At 39.1% G+C, this 23,131-nt stretch overlaps 1 protein-coding gene across 1 annotated transcript; it reads right to left on the bottom strand.

Moving 5' to 3' along the window:
- Window positions 1-10,120: 10,120 nt before the first annotated feature.
- Window positions 10,121-12,140, bottom strand: LOC141708351 (5-OH-xanthotoxin synthase-like). The gene is made up of 2 exons (XM_074511935.1): window positions 11,194-12,140; window positions 10,121-11,097 (listed from the first exon to the last, which is right to left on the bottom strand). Exons 1-2 carry the CDS (start codon window positions 12,106-12,108, stop codon window positions 10,450-10,452), a joined length of 1,563 nt encoding a protein of 520 aa, XP_074368036.1. The 5' UTR covers window positions 12,109-12,140; the 3' UTR covers window positions 10,121-10,449.
- Between the last annotated feature and the right edge of the window lie 10,991 nt (window positions 12,141-23,131).

Here is a 23,131-nt window from a genome sequence, read left to right on the forward strand (position 1 = left end):
ACAGGATTTCGAGCAGGGTGCATTCGATCAGGAATCCTGGTCGAATTTCGGCCAGGATTTTTTCCTTTTTTTTATATTTCGACCAGGAATTGTTCGAGTAGGAAACTTCTGTTTTGGTCAGGATTTTCGGCCAGGAACCTTGATTTTGACCAAATTAACTTTCCTTGGTTGTTCAGGTCGACATAATTTCGACCTTAATGTTTTCGATCAGGAATCCTTCATGTTTCTTGGTCGAATGGTCTAAATTCTGGTCGAATTAAACCTGTTTTTCAGCCCTGATCGAAGCCTATTCGACCTCAAGCATTTCGATCAGAATTTGCTTATGATTTCTGGTCGAGCTGGGTCAGGAATTTGTCAAATAAATATATATGTATATATTTTTTCGTAATTTTGAATTTGGGCTTCTAAACCTGGGCTGGACTCTTTCACTGGGCCTGTTTTTAACCGCCCTTTTTTCTGGGCTTCAATAGCAAAATTTTGGGCCCATTTTTCTTGGTCCATCTAGGTTTTGCAATTGGCCCATTGTTTTAACTGGGCTCCCTTTCCACCCTTTTTTTCTTAAACATCATTTGGGCCTCAAACAGGGCTTTTTGTATTTGGGCCTTGGTACTGGGCCTTGGGTTTTTTCAAGATTTTTCTAAAATTGGGCCTCATTTCTGAGCCCAAATTCCAAACTCTTCTAAATTTTTTTCTGGATTCTTCCAGAATCTTCAAAAATTCACTTTTTTCTTTTGATTTTTCCAGGAATTTCCTGGATAATTCCAGAACCTTCTCATTTTTGGGCCCAAATGGGCTTTTCAAGGCCCAAATCACCTCCTTCTTGGCTATATAAAGGTGGGATGAGAGTGTGATTTCCTCACACCTCTCATTTCACTTCTTCACACACTCTACAATTCTCAACCACTTCTCTTTCTTTAGTTCTCCAGCCATCTTTCCTTCCAAGGTTTCCAGGTTCTTCCCAGCTTTACTAATGGCTGACAAGAATTCCGAGAGGGCGGCCAAGATAGCCTCGTCTTCAAAATGAGGTAAGGATATCGAGATTCGTTCTTCGTATATGTCTTTAATCGATATGATTAACACTAGGGGGATGAATATTCCTCTACTGCACATCTCGATTCTTTTAATCATTGTAATACTTGGCACAACAAAGATTTCGATAAACTAAATGCACGTTATAATGTCCTTCCTCCTCTTAGATTAGTTCCAGTTTATGGTGGTGACCGTACTTGCCACTGGAAACCCGACACTCTTTTTATTAATACAGATGCCCTTAATGCCGGGCTTAGGTTTCCTTTCCATCCTTTCATTCCTCATCTTTTAGCTGATTTACAAATCAACCCATGTCAGCTTCCTCCAAACACTTGGAGGAATATTTTATGTTTTATGGTCTGCTGCCTTAGGGAGGGTTTTCCCCTTTCTGTAGCTGTTTTTAGGAAGGTCTTTCAGTGCTATAATAGCTCTTCCAGTATTTGTGGTTGGGTCTATGTTAAGCAAAGGCCCAAAAGTAAATATATCTTTAACAGCGCCTCCATTCCCAGTAACAACTAAAATTGGAGGAATAGTTTCGTTGGGTTACGTTGGGAGAATGGCGACTGGGGCACACTCTTCCGATCTTCCTTCGGGAAGGTTAGTAATGGTAGCCTCAAATCCATTCACTTAACTCCCGAGGAAACTATTATTTATAATGGGCTTACTCAGGACGACGGCACTACTACCAGCTGGACTCTCTTAGAGGAGTTCTCCCTCATTCACGTGGGACTATCCTCCGTTTCTCAACAGGGTATTTTTCTTCCCTTCTCAACTTTATTTCATTTCATGCATTATTAACACCACTTATTTTATTTTTTGCCTTGTTTTGCAGCTGCCAAGGAGATCAACGAGGACAATGTACATCCCGTTGAAGAGACTGCTAGGATGAAAAAAGCTCGCCTTGTAGGCCTGGACACTCGAGGGAAGGCCACGGAGCCTATCTTCTTGAGGAAACACAAGGAGCCTATGGGGGAGGCTTCAACTGAGGGAGCTGAGGGCCACAGTGCTCCTATCACTGCTGCTGCTCCTGCTGCTGCTGCCACAGGCGCCTTCCAGCCTCTCTGGGGATTCCGCCGAGGGGATACCGTGGTTGGATCCACGAAGCATGCTTGGGATTGGTCCTACCATGGCGTGACTCCCAAGGATTTTACTGACGTGGTGGCCACCCCTGATCTTGAGAGGATAAAGCTCATGGGAGCAGTCTCTGGCTTCGGTATGCCTTTTTTTTTGAACTTATCTTTCTTACTTGTAGCATTCTCTTGCCTTATACTTTGTTAATTTGTTTTATTTCAGTCTAACGCCTACTTTCAAGGCGCTGCGAGGCAAGCCGAGTCATGGAAGCGGGCTTCTGACAAGGCCGACAATGCCCTCAGGAGGCAGCAGAAGAAGTATGCTGCTCTGGAGAAGAAGTTCAAGCGCAAGGAGGAAGAACTCGGAGAATCCAACGCCGAGCTGGTGGTACTTTGGGCAGAGAAGGATAAAGCTATAGATAACTACCTAGACTCGGAGGAGTTTGCCCAGTCCATGAGGATTAGGGATGAATCAGTCTTCCCCGAGTTTTTTAGGACTGGTTGGGACACGACCCTTGGGACCGTGAACGAGGCTTGTCCTGATATTAACCCGACGGACTATGTCTGTCCTGATGACGAGGCTTTGCTACAGAGGTTTCGTACTCGAGTAGTTGTCTCGGATCACGTCCCTCAGGACCCGCTTCTTCCTCCTCCCGAGTCTTCTTCCCGACCTGCTGAGGATGACAGCTCTTCTTCCTCCTCCGAGATGACAGAGACATCTTGCGAGAGTGGAGGGGATGATGATATGGATGCTGAGGGCACCTCAGCTCCTTAGAGCTATTCCAGCCCTGCGTGGCTTGTTTTCTTCATCTTATTTTCAAGACTTTATTTATCAAACTCTTGTAATATTTATTTGATCTACTTTATTTATGCTTGCATTCCATGCATTTGGTTTTACTTGCCTGGCCATAGACATTTAAACATATTTCGAAAACTTTATGAATTTTCATAAATTGTTTGGGATTCGTCCCTTACACAAGTCTTAATAAACTTCAAAATAAAACTAGAACATATAAATCCTAAGCAAGCAAAGCTTCAAGGTGCTTTTCAACCTACTCGTCATCTTGACAAGTGAGAATCATATTCAGTTGCCCTACACGTAGTAAACCTTCAGGTTTTGTGCATGCCAAGTTCTTGGGACTTCAAAACCACCCATTGTCTCCAGCTTGTAGGTTCCTCTACCTTGAACACTCTTGACTTTGTATGGCCCTTCCCAATTCGGGACAAGCTTCCCTTTCTGTCCTACACCAAAAGCTTCTATCTTCCTCAAGACTAGGTCACCTTGTTTGAAAAACCTTTCTTTAACCCTTAGGTTGTAGTAGAATGAAGCCTTTTTTTCTGATATTCTACTATCTTTGCATGTGCCTCATCTCGCACTTCATCGATTAAGTCCAGAGCCAACCTTTGTCCTTCCTCATTTTCCTCAGCATTGAAAGCCTGAATCCTTGGAGAGGAATGTGATATCTCCACGGGAACAACTGCTTCTGCCCCATATGCCAACATGAAGGGAGTTGCTCCAGTCGTGACTCTACAGGTAGTCCTGTAGGCCCATAATATTGGAAGTATCTCATCCACCCAATTATTTCTTGATTTCTCGATCCTCTTCTTTAGTCCATATCGGATTATTCGATTTGCTACCTCCGCTTGCCCATTGGCTTGCGGGTGAGCCACAGAGGTGAACCGTAACTCAATTTCATTTTCTTCACAGTACTTCTTAAATTCCTCGTTGTTGAATTCTGTTCCGTTGTCGGTGACTAGGATACGGGGAATTCCATACCGGCACATAATATTTTTCCACAGGAATTGTGCAACCTGCTTAGTTGTGATCTTGGCCAAGGGTTTGGCTTCAATCCACTTGGTGAAATAATCAATGGCTACAATCAAAAACTTCCTTTGTGCCGTGGCCATGGGGAAAGGCCCCAGAATATCCATTCCCCACATAGCAAAGGGAATGGGCGAGTTGATAGAGGTCAGCATCTCGGGGGGTTGTCTAACAACAGGTGCATGCTTCTGACAGCGATCACACTTCTTCACATATTCTTTGGCATCAGCCATCATTTCTGGCCAATAGAAGCCTAAACGGGTTATCTTATGAGCCAAGGCCCTGCCCCCCAAGTGTTTCCCACAAATACCTTCATGCACTTCTTCAAGAGCCAAGCGTGCCTCATCGGGCCTGAGACACCTTAAGTAAGGAACCACGAAAGATCTTTTGTACAGAATCCCATCTATCAAAGAGTACCTTAGTGCCCGAACAGCTAACTTCCGTGCTTCAGTTGCATTATTTGGCAACCAACCGGTTTGAATGTGAGCCTTAATGGGATCAATCCATGACGTCCCCAGGCCTACAGGAGCCACAAGCTTAACATCTATGCTTCGTGTCTTCAAAACACGGAAGTATACACTTCCTGAACTTTTTTCTATCTCGGATGAAGCAAACTTTGATAATGCATCTGCCTTAGCATTTTCCTCCCTTGGATTGTGCTCAACATGGCATTCATTGAATTGGGTCATCACAGCCCGTACTAGGCGGACATACTTAGCCATCGTATCATCCCTTGCCTCAAATTCTCCCTTTACCTGGGATATGATCAGCTTCGAGTCTCCACGGACCTTTAAGTTTTTGACTCTAAGTGTTCCAGCTAGGCCAAGGCCAGCTATCAGGGCTTCATATTCTGCCTCGTTGTTTGTGGTTGGGAAGTCTAATTTCATGGCATAATCAATCAAAAACCCATCAGGGATTTGTAAAACCAGTCCTGTTCCACTGGAGTTTATTTTTGATGCTCCATCAAAATAGAGAACCCAATATTCTTTCTCCTTATCATCCTTTTCTTTGTCCCCATTATCGACTTCCTTGTCTTGAGGTATGGTATCTTCCTGCCCCCCGACTTCTTGGTTGGCTATGGTACATTCCACCACGAAGTTAGCTAATGCCTAGGCTTTTATTGCTGTCCGTGGCTTGTATTTAATGTCGAATTCTCCCAACTCTATTGCCCACTTGATCAACCTCCCACTAGCCTTGGGACTGTGAATGATATTTCTCAGGGGCTGATTTATTAGCACCTCAATTTGATGAGCCTAAAAGTAGGGACGTAACTTTCTTGAAGCCATCACCAAGGCTAGAGCAAATTTCTCAATAGTTGAATAATTCAACTCAACACCATACAGAATTTTGCTGACATAGTATACGGGTTTCTGGATTTTCAATTTCTCCTTAACCAACACAGCGCTCAAAGCACTTTCTGAAATGGCTAAGTACAAGAATAAAACTTCATTCAAAGCTGGCTTGGCCAACAACGGGGCCTGGGCCATATACTTCTTTAACTCTTCGAATGTCTTCTGGTTTTCCTCATTCCATACAAAGTCCTTAATATTCTTTAGTGACTTGAAGAATGATAAGCACTTGTCTCCTGACTTAGAGATGAATCGTCCCAAAGCAGCAACCCTTCCTGTGAGCTTCTGAACATCCTTGATAGTTTTTGGTGGTTCCATATCCAGGATTGCATTTATTTTATCGAGATTAGCCTCGATCCCTCTCTTGGAGACCATTAATCCCAAAAATTATCCAGACCCTACTCCGAAAGCATACTTTGTAGGATTTAACATCATCTTGTGGTACCTCAGGACCTCAAAAGCTTCCCTCAAATGGGCTATATGATCAGTCTTTACTAGACTCTTAACTAACATGTCATCGACATAGACTTCCATAGTCTTGCCAATAAGATCCTTAAAAATTTTATTTACCAACCTTTGATAGGTGGCTCCTGCATTCTTGAGACCAAATGCCATAACAAGATAACAATAAACACCAAAGTCAGTGATGAATGATACCTTTGGAATGTCGTCCTTGTGCATCTTGATCTGATTATATCCTCTAAATCCATCCATAAAGCTCAGCATTTCATGCCCAGTAGTGGCGTCTATTAAAGTATCGATCCTTGGTAAAGGAAAACAGTCCTTAGGACAGGCATCATTTAGATCAGTGAAGTCCACACACATTCTCCATTTTCCATTAGCTTTCTTCACCATTACAGGGTTTGCTAACCATTCTGGAAATTGAATATCCTCAATGAAACCAGCCTCCAAGAGCTTCTCCACTTCCTGTTTTATAGCTTCTTGCCTTTCTGGAGCAAAACTTCTTTTCTTTTATTTTACTGTCTTTCGATTTGGGTTCACATTCAACTTGTGAGTAATCAGTTCCGGGTCTATGCCTGGCATATCAGCTGCTGACCATGCAAAAACATCACTATTTTCTTGCAAAAATTTCACCAACTTCCCTCTAAGGGGCTCCTCGAGCGTTGCTCCAATAAAAGTCACCTTCCCGGGATCTTCGGGGGCCAAAGGAATTGAAACCAAGTCTTTTGCTGGCTTTCCTCTTTTCTCATCATTCTATCAGATATCCAGATCTTCAATAGACAGAACCTGCCCCCCAACTCCATCTGCCCTCAAGGAGGCTACATAACAGCTTCTAGCCATTTTTTGATCTCCTCTCTCCTCTCCAATCCCATTCCGGGTGGGAAACTTCATAACTGAATGGTAGGAAGAAGGGACTGCCTTGAAGGCATGTATCCCTGTTCTCCCCATGATAGCATTATAAGTTGAACTAGCCTTTACCACCACAAAGTCCAACATATGCGTTGATTGCCTCGGTTCCTGACCTATGGTTGTTAGCAACTTGATTATCCCTTCCACAGGACATTCTACTCCTGCAAATCCATATATCGGTATGTCGGTTGGTGTCAACTGAGAGTCGTTATACCCCATCCTTAGAAAGGTGTCATGGAGCAAGATATTCACTGAAGCACCATTATCCACAAGGACCCTCTTGACCGGGCTATTTCCTATTACCGGTGTTATGACCAGCGGGTCGTCATGAGGAAACTTCACACCCTCTAGGTCAGAATCATCAAAAGCCAATGTTACTTCTGTCCTGGCCCTCTTCGGGGCTTCTCCAACAATATGCATAACCTCTCTAGTATATGCTATTCTGGAGTTTTTGGATAATCCAACAACAGTTGGACCTCCAAAGATCATGTTTATCACAGGCCCTCGAGGTCGTGGCCCTCCATAAATTGGGTTTATAACTGGTCCTCTAGGCTGGGGGTTTCGCCCCTGATCGTCTTGGTCCCTCCTACGATCTTCAAAGTTCTTCCTTCCATTATTATTCATGTCCCCTCCTTCTCTAGTGTATTTGTTCAATCTTCCTTTTCGAATGAGAAACTCAATTTCATCTTTCAGCTGCCTACACTCATCGGTGTCGTGACCAACATATTTGTGAAATCTGCAATACTTGCTCTTGTCTAGCTTGGCAGGATCAACCTTCAGGGGCTTAGGCCAACGAATATATCGATCTTTCTCGATTTCCATCAAGATCTGGCTTTTAGGAGCATTCAGCTTAGCGTATTCGGTGAACTTTTGCCCAGGTCCTCCCTTCTTGGGGGTTGAATCAGGGTTTTGCTCGGTTTTAGGATACTTGTCCTTAGCGATATACTCCAGATCAGTCTTCCGCTTCTTGCCTACAGCGGGCTCATTACTCACTACGGTCTTCCTCATGCTTTCTTCGACTTTGATATACTTCCCTGCCCTCTCCTAGAGCTGCAACATGCTTTCAGGGAGGCGTTTGGCCAAGGACATCTTAAAAAACTCATCCCTAGTTCCTTGTTGCAGTGCTATCATGGCTACCTTATCATCAAGGTCTGGGACTTTTAAAGCCTCCTTTGTGAAACGATTCAGGTAATCTCTCAAGGATTCCTTTGTTCCTTGCACAATGCTCATAAGAGATGCTGAACTTTTCTCATGAACTCTCCCACTGATGAATTGCTTAATAAAAGCCTGGCTTAATTCTCTGAACGACCCAATAGATTTGGGGGCAAGCGACTGTACCACCTTTGAGCCATACCCGACAGGGTTTGAGGGAAGGCCCGACACTTTATAGCATCATTCACGGGCTGCAACAACAGTGCATTAGAAAATGTTCTAACATGATTAGAGGGATCTCCCGTGCCATCATAAGCTTTGATAGTTGGCATCTTGAACTTCCTTGAGATATGGGTATTCATTATTCCTTCAGTAAAGGGTGGAGTAGGATTATCAGGATCTCCAAGGGGAAGAAGATTGCTTGGATCAGCCCTTGGGACAACAACCCTTCTCTGCACCGGACCGTCCAGGTCTATGATGGGAGGAGGATTTCTCCCTCTAGGAGGTGCTTGGGGTCTGGTGGTCTGGTGCGCCTCCAAGTCGCGCCTCAGCCTTTGAATCTCAGCCTCATGAGCCCTGATCATTTCCTGCACTTCTTGGGGATTCGCCCATTGGGTGCTTTGAGGGCGTTGGCTTCCATCAACCATCGGCTCTTTGCCAGCACGCCTCCTTCTTGGGGCTACTTCATCATCCGAAGATTCAGAGTCTCTCTCAGTGTAAGGACCAGAAAATTCCCGATCCTCGGGGATATGAGCCAAACCTCGTATGTAGGGGGCCGATTGCCCTCGTGCTTCACTTCGCCCAGCATGTCCGCTTCCTCCAACCTCGGGGTAAAGGGGCATCCCATAAGGGGGGTTAGTAGTAACAACAGTTGAATATTCATACCCGACGGGTCGAGAATTCACAGGTACATGTACTTGTTGAACTTGAGGATTCGTACCTTGAATAGCCGGGGGAATCGTCCCTTGTGGCTGAGGTTGAGTTGCCCCTATCTGGGCTTCCCCTTGGGTAGGTGCATAAGTTGAGTGAGGAGGTATCTCCACGGTTGACGAAATCACCTGGGTTGTCCCCGATGGTGTTCCTTCCTCTAGAGCTCTAATTGTTCTCCGTGTTCTCGCCATGGTTGTTGTTGTGCCTTCCCACAGACGGTGCCAAATGTTATGGATTAAAAACTAATATATATATATATAATTGCTGTATTTATTACTAAGGAACGTGAGCTTCGAGGCTCGATTTGACTGCTCTTGTGTTTCGTGACTCAATCTGCCTTAACAAGATGCCTACGTACCTTGCTGATTGCCAAGGATCAAGTCAAAAAACGTAGTTCTGATCTGTGGGGTGAAGCCCCTTATATAGATGTGGGAGTCCTTGAATTGGACTTAGTATAGGAGACTTGGTGGTCAAGTCTCTGAATTAAGATGGACTTAGGAGTCCTAATAAGTAGAAAGCTGATTGTTTATCCTATGAGGTTCCTTGGAGGCCAATATATAAGGATTTATATCCCCACTAGGACTTATCTTAATAGCTGTTTTTCTCCCTTATTAATTAATTACGAAATTAATATATAATCAGGGTTTTGGGCCTTGTTTGTTCCATCAGGCCTGATCTGGTCCATCATGCCTGATCAACATGTTAACCTTTCTGGTCTGAATATCATACATCTTCTTATTGAGCCTAGCAGCCCACACCTTATATAATCAATGTAAATTTTAATTACACAATCAGGATTTATTTATCTATATCAAAAAGCATTTATCTGGGCGAAGATTTACCTTCAAAAAAAAGTACTGTCTAGATTTTTATAAACAATATTTAGTTTGTCAAGTTTATATATATAATAATATCAAACTCATAGTTAACATTTCATTTTATTGTACATGATTTACCTAAACATCTGACCACAGAAGTGATAAGGATTTTTGTAGCTCATGAACATATATATAGGTAGTATAGATACCCTGCCTCCATTCTATATAAAAAATGAAAATTATAATTCGCCTCTAATTTATTTGTGTGTACACATGTTTTGTGATCATGGTGATAGATTTGCCTCTAACATGATATTTTTATGCTCGAGTTAAATACAAATTTGCATTGACTGGTACTTCTTGCATGTCTTTTGCCATTAATCTTTTCTTGAGTTTATTCAGTCTGAATTTTAAGATTTTACCTTATTTCATGTCTTATGATCACTCTTAGATTAACACTTTGATGATTTCAGAACTTATATTTTCGAATAAAAAGAATGTTAGAATGAGATCTCGTGTCATGGCATTGTATGGACCTTCCATGCAAAGTTTTGTGCAACCATAATGCAGCCAGCAGGGTAAAATTAAATAACAATTCTGCATAGTTACCATTTAACAAAATGACAAGTTACAACAACAACCACAGCTTCAACGAATATCTAAGATAGGTGTCAACTACACGTGACACGTCATCCTCCTAGTGTGTATGAAACAAACGGAACCTTAAATCTAAAATGTATATTAGCACATAGATGCTTTATTGAGAAAATAAAATACTTGAATAGTACAGTATGATTTGTGAAAGATTTTTTATTCTAAAAAGTAAAAGTTACCCATACCCGGAAATGTGAAATTCCCAGGAATAATAATTTGCAACAAAGAAGCAAGCTAGTCCAGGCTGAAATCAGTTAGCCCTGGCTATTAAGAGCCTGACGATAACCTGCATATTCTCGGGGGCGAACCCAAAGTTTATTTTTGCGGTGCATGGTTAAACCAGGCAGCAGCTCATAATCGACATGAGCCCCCTCTGGCAGTGACCAATCAAATGCATACAGAAGATTAACAATTGCTATCTCCGAAGTTGCAGCTCCCATTTCCATCCCAGGGCAACGTCTTCTGCCTGCACCAAATGGGATTAGCTCGAAATTGTGTCCTCTGTAGTCAATATCTGGCCTTTCCAGGAATCTCTCGGGCTTAAACTCCAACGGCTTTTCGTAGGCTTCTGGATCTCGTCCCACAGCAAAAGCATTTACGTACACTATGGTATTGGCTTTGATATCATACATGTGATCAGCATCAGGTCCAATGATGCAGCTTTCTGTGCTTAATCGGGGCACTAGAAGTGGGAACGGTGGATACATTCTCATAGCCTCCTTCATAAAAGCCCGCGTGTAGGGAAGATTTTGAATATCATCTTCATCTACCTTTGTCTTGTTCCCAATCACTCTTCTTATTTCTTCTTGGGCTTTCTTCGTGGCTTCTGGATATTGTAGCAGTGCCATCATGCCTCCAACGATCGTACCCGTAGTTGAATCTGCTCCTCCACCTAATAAATTCTGAATATAATTCAACAATTTAGTCAATCACGCACATGAGTAAATAAATGTTTAAAAAGAGAGGTTAACTACATAGCAAGGGGCTGATTGGCATACCATAATAACTGATTTGATAGTGTCGATGGTTAAAGGAACGGTGGAATCGTTGTTTTGAACTTTATCCAAAAAGATGTCAATGAAGTCCTCTTTACCAGACTCTCGTCTACCCGGCTTGAGGTGTTCATCAATGAGGGCTTGGTAAAGCACATCCAAGTCATTGAAGCTCCGATCCGTTGTGGTTTTAATCCCATTCAGTCTATCAACCCAGCCAAGCAGAGGAAAGAAATCTGCAAAATAGAAATTGGAAAGAACTAATTGTGAATCGGTAAAAATCCTTTTAAATTTGTCTTTGCCTATTATATCTTCGTCGCATCTCATCCCAAAAGCAATTCTAGAAATCACTGCAATCGTAAAATCCAACGTCATCTTACTGACTTCTATAAGTTTATCAGGCGTAGCAGCAATTTCAGAAATTGCTCGAAGCATTGTGCTAATTTCATCATCTCTGATTGGACGGAAAGATTGAACTCTCTTTGCAGTGAAGAGATGATGAGTAGAGAACTTTTTCATCTCTCTCCAAGAGTTGCTATAACGTGCAAACGCCATGTCTACGCCATTATAAGACAGCAGTTTTTGGCCCTGCATGGTAGGCCTGTCGCTAAAGTTGAGGTCGTTAGTTTTGTAAATCTCTTTGGCCATTCTTGCTGAAGAGACAACGAGAGTTGGGACAGAGCCTAAGTGCAAGGTCATGAGAGGACCATATTTTTTGGAAAGCTGGTACATGGTATCATAGTTAAATTTCTGGAGTAAGTTTCCGACGAAGGGAAGTCCAGGAGGACCTGGTGGGGAAGGAAGCCCTGATCCTTTCTTCTTGGACTTGCGAGAAATATAGAATGCAGCTAATACAATGGCTAAAACAGGAATTGCAACTGCTCTCAGCATGTCCATTGACATAGACATAGACAGAGACATATTCAGATAAGTTTATTGTTGAGTACTTATCAAATCACAATGATTAGTTTCCCTTAAATACACTTCAGTTTTGTTAATCTTAGTTCATGTTTGTAGAAAATTGTCTTTTCAAAATGTCCACTTTTCTCCACAGAGGCGGCTCCAGACATTCGGTGGCCTAAAGCCCCAAGGAAAAGTGGATGCCTTCCAATTTCCAATTTCCAATTTCCAATTTCCAATTTGAAATTATATCTATATTTTTAACATAAACATATTAATACAAACTTTTTAAAAATTAATTAAAAAATATAGGTTGATATTAACCTCTTTGTTAGCTATTTTTTAAAAATATTTTTAGTTATGTTATCATATTCGGATTAATTTCGATGCATCTTAATTTATCTATTTTATTTAATTTTTTTATTTGATTCCGTCCTAAATGAACACAATGTACTATGTGATTCTTGAGCTGGTTCAATGTGTAGTTACAAATCAATTCATTCTATAAATTCGATAAAGGGTCATTAATCAACATGTAAAGACTAGAGGAAAAATCATCCTCTTGACATCCTTTTGAACACAAATTATGTTGATACAAATCACCTTAAATCCAACCTCTGAATTAGTATGAGTTTGGTTTCGAATTACAGGATCAGACAACAATAAGTGACCCATAGCAGAACTTGGTTACAAGTTAGTGTAATAATATGACTCCACTAAGGTCAGAAGACCGAATAAGAGCATTTCCGGTTAATTATATTAATATATTTGTTTATTTTTGTTCGACGGTACTTATAACATTTTTCTTATTAAAATTTACTCAAACAATTAGTACTCAAATTATAAAAAAATCATATACAACTATAATTTAAAATAAATATAAAAGTACATGTATTTATTTTAATACATAACATTATTTTTATTTAAAAAGGGTGTCAACTGATGTCAAAAGTTATGTTAATTGAATAACACAGATAAAGATTTTTAGTTATGTTATTAGATACATTTTTAATTATAAAAGTTTTATCATTATTTTTTGTTATATATTATATATTTTCAGTCAAACTTACTTATTTTTTACGAAAAAGCGTCAAATGCGACGGTTAAATAAAACCAGGATGACATATTTGTTAGAAGGATGTGCATACAAGTGGGAGACCTTCATAATCTCGAGCTGCCGAGCCGCCCCTCGTGTCCATTTGACTAGATAAATTTGCACCCGTACGCAGCCAGGAAGTCTTAAATTCTTCGCCCTTTCAGCACACCCATTCTGTCAAAACATACGAAATGAAGTGATAGATACCCCGAGTACACAGGTTTGGTTTCAACGTAACGTAGAAATATTTACTAGATCAAATATACCCATGACCATATTTCTTTTATGTGATTATAATTTCGGGATAATAATTTGAGAATAATTAATCACATTAAATTAGTTTTGTTGATTAAATAATCATATCCTCTATTTATTTGAAAGGATTAAGTATAGTATTAGACGATAATACGTTTGTTTTGAGGGATAATCCTTGCCATCAGAATATATTCCTTTAAATTTTTCAATCCTATGTTTGTTTCACATATGATAACAATGATAAAATTATAATTTTTTGAAAAATGACTTGTAAGAGAGGATAAAATAATACTTATTCCCACCAAGTATTAGAGGGAATAATAGTATATACTCTACTCCAACAAAACAAAATATGAGATAACATAATTTAAAGGATTATAATCTTTTGATAATGCTTCACTAATTTTTTGTAAATCAAACATGAAATTAGAAAATTTAAAGGATTAATAACATGAAACAAACATGACCTATGACCATATAAAATATATATAGGTCACTTGGCATTGGAGTTAAATGAAACAAAGTGGGCAGACCCTCCAACTTGGTCCCGTCCCCCTTTAATATTTAATTTATTTAAAATATGAAAGTTGATTAATGGTAGATAATAAATCACACATAAAGGGGTGAATGTGTTTTTATGTTTTTCTTGAAGTGTTTATGGTGATGAATAAAATAAATTAAAATCTTGTAGTTAATTGTGTTAGTACTGAATTTAGACAGATAAAACAGTGAACATAAATCTTTCAAAACATTAAGAATGTATTGCTACAAAATTTCTAGGCTCTTTGTTGATAAAGAGCTTAACTTCTTACTTGAGAGAATACAAGTTTTTTCTGATCTTAATTGTTACTTCTAACAAAGCATCCAATGTTTACTTTATAAAACTGTAAACACTGGTTATTACACAGCATGCATTAGCATGTACTAAACCCTATTTTTGGATAATCAAATCTTTCTATTTATGGCTTAGTGTATCTTTGCTAATCTTGCACGCATGTGACTTTACTTTGCTAGTAAATCTTGGCCTTTGATCTTGTACTCTTCAAGCTGCTTTTGTAGACTTGTCTATCCAATTGATTAGATTGTTTGTTGATTGATAATCTTGAATATTGAACTGGTCAACACTTTGTACTTTGAGTTTTACCTCAAGATCTCCGGTTTGGTACATAGAGAACTTGACATCTCGATAATTATTTTAGCTTATCGAGATCTCTAATCACTCTACAGTTGTTTTGACTTATCGAAGTCTCTGAGTTCTCTATAAGAGAATTTGGCTTGTCGAGATCTCTCATCTTCATGTATTCACTTTGGCTTATCGATAACTCTGAGTTCTCTAGTGACAAATTCCCTTATCGATAACTCTGAGTTCTCTATTGAAGAAATGACTTGTCGATATCTCCATTCTTCATGTCTTCAAATTGGCTTGTTGATATCTCTGAGTTCTCTAGTAGCTTTTCCTGACTTGTCGATAAGTCATTCTGGAGTTCTCGAATGACTTCTCTATAACACTTAATTTGTGACTTGTAGAGATCTTGACTTAGAATATTTTTCCCAAAACAGATTTATTCAACTTCAAGCTTCTTCATAATTCTTTTGAGCCATGATCTTCTTGATCTTCTTCCAGATAGAATTCTTTGGCTTGATACTGTTTGCAGAAAAAGACTCCAGTCTGCCCCTGAACATTTTTATAGACTTAATTGGTACAATACAAAATGAAACTTAGATTAAAATACAACTTACTTAGAGTTTTAAATTTGACTTAGTCTTGTTATTATACAGGCATGTCTTGCACAACAATCTCCCCCAATTTGTGAGAAGATTGCTTATCATAAATTCATGCCTGTTAACAAGGCTAACCCCAAGCTTCAATGGAAAATTAGACTAATACAAAAAAAAAATTGACACAAATATATCATTTATACATTAGGTGATTTATTGAGTTTAAACAGTTACATACATCAGACAAAGACTGAGACTTTTGATTCTTCTCTAATGAGGTCCTTTAGATATACAAGAATTTCAAATTCCTCTATGATTGATGTCCCTGTTAGAGCTTCCACAAGTTTGAGTTTGTCTTGCTTTAGATAACTATCTAACAACTCAATCCTAAACTTTGAGAATGTGCCAACTTTTACATTTAGAAATCTTCCATCCTTGGAGATTCTGCTCATCCCCTTTGTCTTGAGTTCTTCTGATCTTTTAATATACATTCCAATCTCCTCATCATGCTTCCTCTTCTTCTCATCATATTCAGCTTTATTCCTTGCTCTTCTTTCCTCCCTTGCAATCAACCATTCAGCTAACACAGATCTCCATGCTCTTGTAGCAGTATCCTTATCCTTCAGTAAACTTATCACTCTCTTGATTTATGTGGGTGAAAAGGTGTCCATTAAGGTACTGCCAAGAAATGTAAAGGACCCATCTTCATAATAGATTCTTACTTCCCTTAATATTATAACCCAAACTCTGACCATTTCCGCAGCTAGTTGTTGAAAGTAGTCTGCATCTGAGATGCACCAATTTAGGGGTAGAAAATCACTTTGCTTGTAATAGTTCCAGATGGCCCTTTCAGTAACTTGCACTTTTCAGTATGTTTAACTTTCTTAGATTTCCTCCCAATAGACTTGTAGTTAACTTTGAGTGATGGCTTGACAGAAGGTAGCTTTGTGATTTTCTTGAGAAATATTTGGATTGTGGTGATTGGTATTTTAAGAAAGGTGTTAGCAGTTTGTTTGTATTAGAATTTAGGATTTGAGGTAGGAGGTGGTTCAGTGTATGAGTTGGTTGGCTTTGAAGCTTGAGCTTGATTTGTTTGGATATTTAGGGTTTGTTGTGGTTCTGAGCCATTTTGTCTTTTCTTACTTGTCCTTTCTTCTCCTCTTTTTTTGGCACCATCCTTCTTCTCATCCTGCTTCTTATCCTTGCTACCAGTTGCTCTAAAAGATTGACTTGGATTTGAGCCAGAAGGTTTTTGTTCATCATGCTTCTGCTCATCATCATCCTTGTCATCTTTTAGATTAAACTGAGTGGGTGGCAACATGGTATCAGCATTTCTAAGATACTTTTTAAGAATCCTGATCATTTCTTCATCTTCAATTTTCTTGATCTTTTTATACTTCAAATCAGATTGAAGAGTCATGATCAGCCTCATATTCCCTCTCACACAGTTCTTGGGAACATTAAGGATTTTGTTCTTCTTGGTCTGTCGACAAATGTAGGACACCCCCTTACTTGAATATAGATAGGCTTTAGGGAAGACTGCTATCTGTGCATTTTTAAGCTCATGAAGAAGCTGAGTGTCCTCTGTGATGACTACACGAACTTTGTCAATCACAACATCTAGCTCAGATGTCCTTAGAGTTCTGAGATTTGAAAGTGAAACTTGAAGGCATCTATCTACCCCGCTATAATTGATGTTAACAACAATTCTCTTCTGTAGATAGTTCTCAACATTCACAACTACTGCTCTGACTGAGTTGATAGTCTTGCCCAATGCTCTTTTGTATGTGATGAAGTTATTTTGAAGGGACATTCTCAAGACTGCAAGAAATTCACTGAATTCTTGATCTTGATTTGGTCCTTCTGCAGCCTTGACAAGTCTTTCTTTTCCTACATCTTGGACTTGTTGAGTTTGTGAAGAGCTTTGGCCAACCTGAATAGGCTCCTTAGATTTAGATTTAGCATCCCTGGATTGTTGAATCCTAGCCTCAATCTCCCCCTTAGTCTTGGTGACATGCATAAGTAGAGGAATTGGTAATTCTGGCCTTATTTCTTCAGGTAGTGAGGGCAGTGGGATATTGAGTTTCCCCATGATGGTTCCCAAAGAAACAGAATTTTACATTTGGAGATACTTGTGAGAGTCCACCCGGGTTTGATATCTGATTGTTGACTTTTTACTAGAGAAGTTAAAGCCTGAACTTGAGCATTGAGGGAGACATTTGAAGTCTCTAGAGAAACAACCTATGCCTTGAGATCTTGAACATCTTGAGTAGAGGATCTTGAAGTAAAGGTTGAAGTATATTGTCCAAATGAAGCTTGCACATGCTTCTGTATTTCATCAATAAACAAAGGGGAATGAGTGTATCTTGCAGTGTGCATTTGATCCAACTTCCACCTTGTGTCATTAGAATTTGTTATATGATCTTGAACTACCTTGTGCAAGGCTACAAAGATTCCTTGAGTTGTGTAAAGCATAATGTAATGTAACATGTAATCGAGGATTTATAACTCAACATGAAAACAGAAACAGATAAACAATATTAAACAGTGAAGCACAGAAACCCTACGGATGAAGACAAGATAAACACAAAGAACCAACTGATGTAATTGACTCATTAAGTCCTCCAATAGATCATGGGAAGAAGTTCATTGTCATGTTCAAGCAGCCATGAAGAATAAGACATCAAGGGACTTTAAGCATCAGTTACATGTATTGATTTCTAGTGTTACAGATCAAGGGTTCAGTGAAAGAAGTAATGGATACACATCAATCTATATCAACTCAAAAACACAAGACAAATTGAATTAAGATCCTCTCAATGCTAGCTGTTTGTGAACCAGACCAGTGCACTAAACATCAGTATTCAAGAAAGTATTTTGATTCAATTACAGAAGAAAAATGATTGATACATTGAAGAATGGTTTGACAAAGAGCTAGAATACTCTAAGTCATAACAGCTCTCTCTATCTAGTCACCACAGGAGTCCCAGTCGCCATAGAGCTGTCACCACAGAGAAATGGAAAAGACAACTCTGTCGCCATAGAACTGTCGCCACAGAGTTGTCACTACAGAGAAATGCACAAGACAACTGTCGCCATAGAACTGTCGCCACAGAGCTGTCACCACAGAGAAATGCAAAAGACAACTCTGTAGCCACAGAGTTGTCACCATAGAGAAATGCACAAGACAACTCTGTCGCCACAGAGCTGTCGCCACAGAGAAGGCACAGGGGATGCTGTCGCCATAGAGCTCAGTTGTCATAGATGTATTGTTCACTGATTTGAGATGCAGCAAATTTAATGAAATGAGTGGACAAGAATTGGCCACCTGTCCATTGAATTTGAAAGACTATAGAATCAAATTGAATGTATTTTTCATTCAGTCAGTTATCTTCTTCAGCAAACACAGAAAGTTTATGAGAGCTCCATTAAAGCTTCACATTTATTATCTTTGTAAACATACTGTTATGCTGCTGAATTTATTGTAGCTAATCAATACATTGATTAGATTGTAGCAACCTCAAGGTTTATATTAATAAAATAATATATTCCTCGAATTGTTTTGTGTTATTTTTGATTCTGTACTTTTAACGAAGAACTTGAAACGAGTCGAAAAAGATTATAGGTATCGTATTTAACCCCCCCTTCTACGATACTTTGGGACTAAAAATTGGTATCAGCTTGTTGATTGACATACAAATCAAGATCCGGAGAAAGAAACAAGTTCTTTAAAATTTTCTTAAATTTTTTAATTTTCAAAAATTCCCATTTCTTGAAATGTTTGAACTTTAAATAATTTAATTCCGCCAAGATGATGAACAACCAAAGAATTGGAAGTATAAAGGTTCCCATATTCGATAGAGATAATTATAACCTATGGAAGAAAAAGATGATGTTATTTATGAAAGCTTCAAATCCACTTTACATTGGGATATTACTGAATGGACCTTATGTTCCGATGGAAGTAAATCTGGACACAAGCCTTCAACTCATAATTGTGGAATCGACCGATAATGATATGAGTCATCAACTTCTAGGATGTAACAGTGCAAAATATATGTGGGATACCATTGAGCTTTTGATGGAAGGAACGGAAGAAGTCAAAGAAAACAGGATGGATATTCTGACGACTCAGAATGAGGCATTCAAACTTCAACCCGGAGAAGCATCGTCTTCACTTTTTGAGAGATATACAAGACTGTTAAATGAATTAAAGCTGCAAGGGAAAGTTTACCCTATACGATAGTCTAACAGAAAGTTTATGTTGATGCTCCCAGTTCACCTGGAACAAAAAAACATCAATCAGGGAAATAGCAGATTTTATTACTATGTCCCTGGATGTGATCTATGGTAAGCTAAGAACACATGAGCTGGAGCAAAAGCAGAGAGCTATTATATATGGACCCGTATCTATTGACAGTAAGAGTACGGCACTTGCAAAAACCACTGCACTTGTAGTTCGTGAACCTGAATCTCAAGTTAATAAGGTTGCACCCTCTTCAACAATTAAAGAAATTGTCGTAGCTGAAATTGCTCATGGTGAGCCAGAAGATGAAAGTGAGTTTTATACTCAAGAGGAACTTGAACAGTTGGAGGACAAATCTATGGCATACATGGCTGCAAAATTTAGTCATGTTAGATTCAAAAGAAAGCCCAACTACAAACCAAGGGGTTCATCAGAGAGATTTCAGAAAGGAAGCTACTCGTCAGGGTCAAGCTCTAGAGGAGGCTACAAGTCAAGTTGGATAGACAAAATCAAAACCAGATGCTACAACTGCAATGAGTTAGAGCACTTTGCCTCTGATTGTAGAAAGCCCAAGGCGGTTAAATTAAATAATTCTTATGAAAAGAAGGAAACTTATGAAGATCTGAAAAGGAAGAATGAGAAGCTGAAACAGAAGTTGAATGCTTATGTGGTAAAGGAAAATGGAAGAACGTACATTGCTAAAGGAAAAAGCTGGGATGATACTGATTTAGATGAAGAGGAAGAGTATGTAAATCTGTCTCTTATGGAAGACTATGTAGATGAATCACCGCAATCATCTCAGGTTCCCGAACTTACCACTATAGATATGTCTGTATCTGAATACAAATCTACTGTGCATGAACTTACTTTAGAATTGTATAATGTTCATACTAGCATGCTTGCATATAAAATGGAAAATGATAAGTTAGTTCTTAAATCTGAGAGTTTAACCTCTAGAAATGAAGAACTAGAATTGCTGGTAGTTAGACTAGAAGACCTTAAGCAAAATAATGAATATCTAGAGAATAAGGTTAAGTGTAATGCATACATAGAAGCCATTCTTAGAATCCAAATTGATGACCTAGAGAAGAAGTTACAAGCATTTAAGAATGCAGCTTTTACTCAGAAGGAGATAATAGATAGTCAAAGATTTAAATCTAAGACTTCAATAGGACTTGACTATTCTAAGCTGAACAATAAGAAATATAGTGGTACATCTAAGATAAACATGTTTGTCTCAGAAAAGGTTCCATATGTTATTAAGGATGCTGTATCTCCATTATTCATTAAGTCTGTTTTAGAACCTTTGGATGAAGTAAGTTTGCTAATCAATGAGGAATTGATTGCTGAAGATAGAGAGAAGGTAGAGGAATCCCCTAAGACTCCTAAGGCTCCAGTTAGTAAAGCCAAACCCATAACTGATCTAGGTGCTAAGGTGAATAGAAAGGAACCTGATACACATAAGAAACTAGAACCAATAGTCAATCCTAAGACTGGTGAAAGTGCTAAGGTTAAGACTAAGAAGAACAGGAATGACAAGGCAGGTGTTAATAAGAAATCTGATTTTGCATCTTCCTCATCTACATCTAGGAAGCTTTGTAATAATTGTAATTTTGCTGCACACCTTACACATGCATGCACTAAAGATAAAGTAGAATCTATTACAACTTCCAGTATACCTACCATTCCTAACATGCCTAGTTTTCATGAACCATGTGGTGTATTTGGATGTATGTCATGTGCATTTGTTACCATGTCTGAATATTTAAAAGCTTATCATGCAACTGCTAGCACTTGCACTGACACTAAGACAAGCATGGGTAATGAGCACACACATGTTAAGACTGTAGTACTTCCTGTCTCTAAGTCTAACATCTCTGATAAGACTAGCATTGAGAAGGAGTCAGTCAAAGTGAAAACTAAGCATGTTAAGGTTTCATTTGTTGATACTGTTTCTACCCCTAAACCTTCAGGACCCAAGAAAGCTTGGGTACCAAAGTCTTCTTAATCAATCTGTGTTTGCAGGGTAAAGTGAGAAAGGAAAAGATCATGTGGATTCTGGACAGTGGATGTTCTAGGCACATGACAGGAGAAAAGTCCCTACTTACAGGTATGGTTGAGAAAGCTGGCCCTATAGTTACCTTTGGAGATGACAACAAAGGATTTACTAAGGGATATGACAATGTCATCATTGAAAACATCTCTCTTGTGAAAGGATTAAAGCATAATCTTCTGAGCATAAGTCAGTTTTGTGACAGATGATACAATATTGATTTCAGAATAGAAAGATGTTTGATCACTCACAAGAAAGATGAGAAGCTTGCTTTACAGGGAGTAAGGAAAGGTAATATGTATGTAGCTGACTTAAAGTCTACCTGTGATGGAGTTAGCAGATGTTTCTACAGCAAAGCTTCATCAGAACTAAGTTGGTTATGGCACAAGAAGCTCTCGCACTTGAACTTCAAGATAATGAACTCTCTGATCAAGAGAGAACTAGTGAGAGGACTACCACAGATGGAATTCTGTCAAGGACTCTGTGAAGCATGTGAAAAAATGAAATCAAAGAAAGCATCACACAGAAGCAAGGAAATGACAAGTATAACTGAACCTCTTAAGTTAATTCACATGGATTTATTTGGTCCACTGAACGTATTGTCTCTATCAAGGAAAATATATGCTTTAGTGATGGTCGATGACTTTTCCAAGTACACATGGGTGTTGTTTTTACAATCCAAGGATGAAGCACCTCAGCTGATAGTGGATCATATAAAGAAGATTGAGATGGAAGCGAAATTACCTGTTAGAAAGATCAGATCAGATAATGGGACAGAATTCAAGAATGCATTTCGAAATGAATTTTGTATAGAGAAAGGTATTTCGAGACAGTATTCAGCTCCAAGGACTCTACAACAAGATGGGGTAGTCAGAAAGGAAGAATCGTACCTTGGTTGAAGCAACAAGGACTATGTTAAGTGAATCAAGACTTCCTACCTACTTCTGGGCTGAAGCTGTCAACATAGCATGTTACACTCAAAATCGTACCCTGATTAATAAAGATCATGACAAGACTCCTTATGAGATAATGGCTGACAAGAAACCTATACTGAAATACTTTCATGTGGTTGGTGCTAAATGCTTTGTGCTGAAGGAAGTAAATGAACATCTTGGAAAGTTTGATGCTAAAGCAGAAGAAGGCATATTTCTTGGCTATTCTCTGAAATTTAAAGCTTATAGGGTTTATATGATTACTGATCAGAAGGTGATTGAAAGCCTTAATGTAACATTCGACGACACCAAGTTGGCAAGCCTGCAAAAAGAAAAGGATTCTGAATCTCTGGAATTTAAAAATTTATCAGATGATCCTTTGGATATAATAGAACCTAAGATTGCTAGATCTGTGCCTATAGTACATGGCAATGCTGATTCAAGAGCAAGTGGTGATAATGGTGGAAATAATGATCATGATAATCATTCAGGAACCCCATCAAGAACCACTACAAACAGATAATAATCATCCAGTCATGGTGACAGCAACTCAGAGGGAGCAGGAAGATGATCTACAGTTCACACTCAACATCAGACTGAACAAGGGGAAACATCAAGATCATATCTGCCTCGTCAAAGAGTTTGGAACAAAGACCATCCCTTTGAGTTGATTATTGGTGATCCTGACACAGGAATAAGAACTAGACATGCCGCTCAGAATGAATGTCACTTTTCAGGGTTTC

This window comes from Apium graveolens, chromosome 2 (genome assembly GCF_009905375.1).
Source record: "Apium graveolens cultivar Ventura chromosome 2, ASM990537v1, whole genome shotgun sequence".
In the NCBI taxonomy this organism is placed as follows: domain Eukaryota; kingdom Viridiplantae; phylum Streptophyta; class Magnoliopsida; order Apiales; family Apiaceae; genus Apium; species Apium graveolens.

Coding starts and splice junctions, on each gene's coding strand:
- LOC141708351 (XM_074511935.1), bottom strand. CDS start 12,108: ATGTCTCTGTCTATGTCTATGTCAATGGACATGCTGAGAGCAGTTGCA. Junction 11,098..11,193: donor CTATCAAATCAGTTATTATG/GTATGCCAATCA, acceptor AATTATATTCAG/AATTTATTAGGTGGAGGAGC.